The sequence below is a fragment of the Cupressus sempervirens genome, chromosome 7 (genome assembly GCF_028749045.1).
Source record: "Cupressus sempervirens isolate cs-2001-9-10 chromosome 7, ASM2874904v1, whole genome shotgun sequence".
NCBI classification, from domain to species: Eukaryota; Viridiplantae; Streptophyta; class Pinopsida; order Cupressales; family Cupressaceae; genus Cupressus; species Cupressus sempervirens.
The window spans coordinates 846,842,910-846,850,239 of record NC_143124.1 but is presented as its reverse complement, the minus strand read 5'-3'; the positions used below and the strand labels follow the sequence as shown (position 1 = coordinate 846,850,239).

The 7,330-nt window shown below is 33.7% G+C and overlaps 1 protein-coding gene and 1 non-coding gene across 2 annotated transcripts; one reads left to right on the top strand and one right to left on the bottom strand.

Annotated features, from left to right (window-relative positions):
• The first annotated feature begins 2,414 nt into the window (after positions 1-2,414).
• Positions 2,415-2,486, top strand: TRNAC-GCA (transfer RNA cysteine (anticodon GCA)). Its single transcript has one exon. It is a non-coding gene; the product is annotated as a tRNA-Cys (tRNA).
• A 665-nt stretch (positions 2,487-3,151) lies between these two features.
• On the bottom strand, positions 3,152-5,093 carry LOC149550070 (oil body-associated protein 2C-like). Its single transcript, XM_089795013.1, has 5 exons — positions 4,821-5,093; positions 4,572-4,707; positions 4,161-4,243; positions 3,952-4,066; positions 3,152-3,835 (listed from the first exon to the last, which is right to left on the bottom strand). The coding sequence occupies exons 1-5, from the start codon at positions 4,965-4,967 to the stop codon at positions 3,558-3,560; spliced, it is 759 nt and encodes a 252-aa protein (XP_089651139.1). The 5' UTR covers positions 4,968-5,093; the 3' UTR covers positions 3,152-3,557.
• Positions 5,094-7,330: the final 2,237 nt, after the last annotated feature.

Genomic DNA, 7,330 nt, shown 5'->3' with positions numbered 1-7,330 from the left:
TCCACTATTGGTATGCCTTCAGGAAATGTAAGTTCATCTCTTACTACTCCATTGCCATGTTCCATGTTTCAACAAACTCCTCCCCTCACCTCCATGCACACAAGTCAACTCACATTTGAAAAAGAGGTTTCTCTATTCCCATTGCAACCCCTACCGGTTTCCCACACCATGCCATTAGTCATTACCCATGTTGCTACGGAGGATGTAGACCCTGCGGTTTATATACAGTCACCCCCACCACATGCGCTACACACTACTTCTCCTCACCCGCTGGTAGAGTCACCTCTGCATCCCCAATCTAGTGTCGAAGTCATTTTAAATCCCCTGCCAAATACGCTGCCTCACCAGCCTCCTATTCCAACTATGACGTCTACTACCCTATCGTTACCAGTTACTGCAAACACAGAGGCTGAAAAACAAAAATTTTCAAATATAGAGGCTGCAAATCCAGAGGTTCCCACATCGCACAATATTAATTTAAGGCGGTCTACAAGAGAGAAGAAACATCCCAGGAAACTTGATGACTATTAGCTGTTATTTTCTCTCTGTTCTGATCAGGTAGAGCCCCAAACTTGTAAACAAGCATGTTCTGATATTAATTCAGTGTTCTGGATGGATGCAATGCGAGATGAAATTGAGTCTTTAAACTCAAACCAAACCTGGGATTTGGTTCCACTTCCAACAAATCGTAAAGCATTGAAAAATAAGTGAGTCTATCGCATCAAAGAGGAAGACGGAGGTCAAAAAAGATACAGAGCAAGATTAGTAGTGAAGGGATTTGCTTAGAAACAGTAATGTGGATGTAATCCAGAATATCTAGATGAACCACTATAATTTTGGTGTCTCTGTTTTGGCTTGGTCATGGGTTCAAATCTCCCCGGTGCCTTCCTGACCCGCGTAAGCACCTGGTATGAACGTCGAAGGGGAGATTGTTGGGTGATGTGAGCACTCCCCTGCCCACAGGTGGTTAATTATGTGGTGTTTCATGTTCACTAACAGTCATGGCTTTTCGTGCAACGACAAATGGGCCCCACACTCTCTACCCATTGGTATCTTCCCTAGATTCCAATAGGTTGATCAAATGATTTCCTATTGTCAAGAGGAATCTTACCTTTCTCTTTATTTTCTTTCATATTAGACTAGCACATAGCAATAGCTAGCAATAGCTAGATGGGTATTTATTTTGTAAAAGAGGAAATAGAAGCTTGGGATGGAAATTCAGTTTTGGATGTAAGTTTTCCTAATATACCTATCTTGCCGAGAGAGGAAGAAATGGATGCAAATTTTCTCCAATTACCTATCTTGCCAAAAGAGGAAGAAATGAAGTTAACCCACCTCCGCAAGATTAATCGTTATCTTGTTTTCAATAGAACTCCTCAATTAAAACCTCCTTTAGTTTGTGATTACCTTTTTTCAATCTATAAGTACTTTAATTGTAGTTAAAACCTCCTTTAGTCTGTGATTACCTTTTTTCAATCTATGAGTACTTTAATTGTAGTTTGAATGTTGTGCTAATATTAATGAGCAAGGGATATTATGTTTTCAATAAAACTCCTTAATTACAAGCTCCTTTAGCTCCTTTAGTCTGTGATTACCTTTTTCAATCTATGAGTACTTTTATTGTAGTTTGAATGTTGGGGATAAGCCTTTTGTATCTATAGTTGTATATTTCTCAAAAAAATATATTAACCATACTCGTTTAGATGTTGAATTGAAGTATTTAATTCATGTAACATATCAATATATTATAGTAATAAGCAACTTTATCTTAAGACAATTAACTTCTATTCTATTTTGAAACGTGAAAGCAAATTTTAGATTTTGAACTTTACATATAGCATATCAATAATCAATTTTAAGTTTTGAACATTAAATATAGGATATCAATAATTGGTCTTGGAATAATCTTATAATTGGTCTTGGAATAGTCTTCAAATGGGTAAACTGGTCTAAGGTGACTAAATTGCAAGGTTTCATCCTAACATATTAACACTAATGTATCCCTAAAGTTTGTAAGTGATGGCTATGTTGCAAGAATTCAAGAACGGATCACAAGCTTTAAGACAATCAATCAACGAGCCTTGCAAACAAAAAGAAGATATCTTTGTAAATCCCTATAATATACCTGTGTAAAAGAGTAACAGATTTTCTTCTCCGTTCTTTCCTACCAATGTCCATTTGGATGGCGTAATTTATTAATTTTATTAATATAAAGAAAAGGTAAAGAAAAGGTAAGTAAATTTTATTAATATAAAGAAAAGGCTCCGACCATTGACCGATCAAAATAATAATAACATATTGAATTTTAGAACCAAGAATTCTAAAAGGTCAGATGTAGAAATAATTGCAAGTATATTTTTCAGTCTGTTGTGTATTAGATAGAAAAACACATAGAAATATAATAATTTCAACAGGGGCCTATAGCTCAGTGGTAGAGCATTTGACTGCAGATCAAGAGGTCTCCGGTTCGAACCCGGATGGGCCCTTAGAGTTGGCACTTTTATCAAATCTACTTTTGGGACTATTGTTCATCAATCCAAGGATAATGTGAACGATTCGCTGGCAACTGTAAAAATCTAATTTCATTACCATCTTTTTTTGAATTCATATCTATTTCTATATCTTATTCAATGTCATACATAGCCTAATTTATTTGTAGATAATTATGTCACTAATTTCATCCTAAGAAAAATAAATATATTCCACTTATCATATGTCCTATATCTCTTCCACCTCCTAAAGATTGATGTTACCACACACGTACAGATTGTTTTGAATTCAATGCAAAAGATCCACAGCCAATGTAAAAGAACCACTGTACAATGCTGGCAACAAGAGCGTATAAAAATTAAGATTCAAACTTATAAAACTTGCAATAAAAGCAAAAGTATAAAATTTAAAATTCAAGATTCAGATTTACATATCTTCAACAAATGTTCAAGGCAGACATTGAGGAAGTTATAAAGAAGATTGAGAATCTCATAGCTATAGAGATAGAACAGAAAATCCTTCATAGGCTCAGAAAAGAGCCTATTTAGATATTTCTGGATTTCATAATTAATTCATTCATGAGCTGAACTGAAATCTGATGTTGTTCATTAATCTTCCTTTTTTCTTAAATATCCAGGATATCAAACAATCACCTCGCAAATCTCATGTAAATGAGATAATATAAATGCAACAGTATGTTAACAAGAGAACAATAATGATTGAAGTCTCTATTTTCCATTCATAGTAATAAAAGAAAACTGGCACACATGCTGATACATACTAAAATTACATATATCCCAAAACCATTAAACTCTTGTAGATCACATAGCTTGGAAACTCAAAACCTACTAATATGTCCCGTCTATCAAATATTCAAGTACAATGTATCACTAAATATGTATATGCTAAAAGATGGTTATACCATAGGGAGAGAAGAAGCAACTTTCCTATGTAGTATGAAATGTTAAGAAAGTTTATGTTTGTTAGATACTAAAAGATGCTTATACCAGAAAGAGAGAGAAGGAGCAACGTTCATATGTTATATGAAATGTTAAGAAATTTTATGTTTATGATGCTCTTAAAGTTGAGAGGGGAGAGCCTGCTTTGAGAATCATGTCAACTTCTTTGGCTTCCACCACCCAACCTTTTCCATTCTTTCTCCAATGGTCAGCCAAGGGATCAATTTTCTCTGGCCCTTCAATCCCAACTCTGCTCTCTGCCTTCTCTTGTGTAGAAATTTTGTACTTTTTATCTCTTTTCATTACAAGATCTTCCTTTATCTGACCCCAATTCTCATCTTGGGGTGACATCATTAAGGCAGGGACTCCCAAGGGTAGTCTATCACCTACAAATTTAAAAATGTGAAAAAAAATCTCCAATTTTTTCCAAGGTTAGAATCATTTAACAATTTAAAAGCCCACAAAAATACTTTTTGTTTTCTTCTTTAAGTTTTAGACATACCTCTATCAAACTGCCATGTACACCAAAATTTTCCATAGCTCTTTGCAAGTTTCTTCAGCTCTGGCTTCTGAATCATCTCTGGTACCCCAGGATTAACCCATAGGCCTGATTTGATCTATATATCAACAAAAGTCTCATTATCAATATTGAAATAACACACAATAATAAATGTAGGAATGTATTGTGGGTGCTTCACTAGGGTTCTCTACCTCATGAAAATGGGAATGCCAAAGTTGCTTCTCCTCATCAGGCAGTGCCTCAAACAGCCTATCTGATACAATATATTCTATACCTGAAATCACAAGACAGGTAGATGGATCATAGATTTCTATCTCAGAATCAAAATGGGCGTCCCTGATTGATTAAAATTTAATCAATCTGATAGACCTTAGATATTTTTATTCATAGTGCTTTGAGGCATCGATGTTTTAATCTGGCTACCATAACAAAATTCTATACCTAGAGTCACAACAAACATGTTTTAGATGTTTGTAATCATAGCACATTTAAGGCATCCATGTTCTAATTTGGATGCAACAATGGGTATACCAAAAATCCATAAAAAGTAACAATAAACATCTAAAAAAATTGTGTAAAACTTTCTCATAAGATTATCCTACCAATGAGACGTGCATCACTGGAGTCTGCATCATAGACAGCACATTGGAGGAAATCTTCATTGACCCTTGTAACATAATGGTGTGTTTCAATCTGTCTGCTCATGTCATGAGAATATATTGCCCAAGTGCACACATGCTACCATAAAAAATCCAAATATTCAAACATCAAGAAATAGATTACTAATTACATGTATTCAAACATCAAGAAATAGATTTTCATAAAAAATCCAAACATTTATGTATATATACCTGTTGAAACTGTTTGATAGGGGTCATGGTCTGGAGCATCTTGGCCCCCTTATCAATGAGGCTTGATCCCATGCTAAGAGGTCCCCCTGGTACATCCTCCTTTGTTGATGCCATATGACCACAAGGAGGCCTATCACTTGATGTCATTTTTTAACTCTTTATACGCTTTGTTACTTGTTATCAAACTTGGAATTGCTGAACTTCAACTTATATTGGAAAAAATGAAAGATGTCAAGCCTGATTGATCTGCAATAGACTGAGAATAGCACCTAGTGAATTCTAGTATTTGGATATCAATTTTCATTCAGTGTTATTGCAGGTGGAGTTGTATCAAAAGGACACTTGTAAAACTAATGGCATGCATTTAACACTTGGCTGGCCCTTGTGCCACCAAAGAGCTCCAAATTGTAAATTATTTCTTTATCTTAACTATTTTTATTTGTTTTCTCTCACTTTGGACTACCAATGTCTCGCGCATATGTCATGAGACTGAAGTTCTTCACATTATCGATTTCAGAAAAAACAAGTCCATTCTTTTTCAAATTGTAAAAACTATTATTTCATTAATCAGTTTTATAAATTTAGACTGTAACGAATGTTGTGTTTCTGATCATGCTATAGTCTCTTAATTTTTATTCTACACTCAAGTAAAGAATATTATAGTTCTTAACTAATAGTTGTTATGGTTACACTTATATGTATCATTATTTAATAATTTAAGACAAATTATTTTGAAGGTCAAAATTCATTTTAGGTCATATTAAAACTTACAAATCTTTTAATAATGTTTATAATAAAACAATAAAAATATCTCTACACAGCCTATAGTTTTTTATCTTCACTCCATGTATATAATAAGCAACATATTCCAATAGAGTTCTTAGAAATAATGTGAAAAATCATAGCACTATACATATTATTGCTATGGGAGATGGGAGATGATGTGCACTTGAGCACCATAATTTCACACTTCTCAAAATCGTATGTGGAGATTTCAAATCAATCCCAATAGTTTACTTCATTTTGCTTAGCAACTACCTTGCTTATAACTAAGGTTTTGAGGCTACATCATCAAATATGATGCCACATTAGCATGGTTTTTTTCCAAGGTGTCCAAAATAGCCCCAAAAAAGGTGAGACCAATGGTCATGCAAAAGGGGGACCCATACTTTGCAAGTGATATGTCATCACATCATTGGTTTCTCTTTAGAACTAAGGGATGCATTTCATTCAATCATAGGAAATCATCATTAACAATAACAACTATTAGTGCTTGATGCTCTAAAAAATATTGAACATTAAATCAACAATTGTCATCATAACCATTCAAATGTGCTCAAGTTTTGGGTCATTTCCCCAATATGTGTGAACATCGCCAAGATGAACCAATACACTACATAGCCCTATGCTCTATGTAATATGTAAATTGCATAATATTCTTTGACTTTGAACTTTATGTATTAGGTGTTCTTTCAACTCTAGCATGAAAGAGATTGTCAATTTTTTGTTTCTCTTGTCTCAGCCAATTAAACAAAAAAAGGTTGGAATGTGACTCAATGGACCTTCATATTCCTTGATTGACTTGTCACATGTCTTAGACATTGAACCTTCTTATTCATATGATCATTTATGAAATAATTATTTTGCATATAAGACTATAAAAGAATATTATTATATCTTATAGAAGTCATCACATTTACTAGTTAATGTTAGAAGTATATTTAATTTATACAAAACGTTGATCATATATCAAAATGATTTGAGCATTTGTAAGTTTGGCACATGTATCTAGCTAGTTAAATAATATTCAAAGCATATGAAAGAAAATAGTGTATACCTAAACTTCATAAATAGAAATATTATTCCATGTACAAGTAATGTTTATGTAGTTCATACATCATTCATAATTTCTTCAATGACCATGAATAGATCAATAAAATTCTATAATAGGTTTTTAATTTTGGTGAAATGATACAAGATAATCCTATCATGTGAATACAAATCACCTACCCACCCTTCTAGTTGATCTTGTTACAATATAATGGTGTAAATTGGTTCATTAATCTAGACGCAATCGTCTAAGATATATAAGAACGTATTATAGCTAAGAAAAATAGCTTGTGCATTATTTCTCCCACTCAAGTAGAACAGTAACTTTGGGCAATAAGAAAGTTGAAAATGCAGTCTCCCTCTCAAGTAGAATAGTCATTTGTGCAAAATATGTAGGTTCACACTCAAGAAGAATAGTCACAATTTATGCATCTCATTCACACTAAAGAAACATGTAAATTGTGAATTCATGTTTCCATTGCAAATGTTGTGTTTCTTGAGTTGGTTTTGGAGGTTCCTTTGACTGTTCTCTACAAGGGTGATTCTAAGATGCTCTATTTTCTACTTTGCTACGTGTCTTTTCTCATTTAGGTGGTTTGTAGGATGTCTGTGTTAGTAAGGTTGTGAATGAGGGAGTCCCTCCTTTTAGAGTCTTCTTCCATTGTTGGTGGACAAATTTT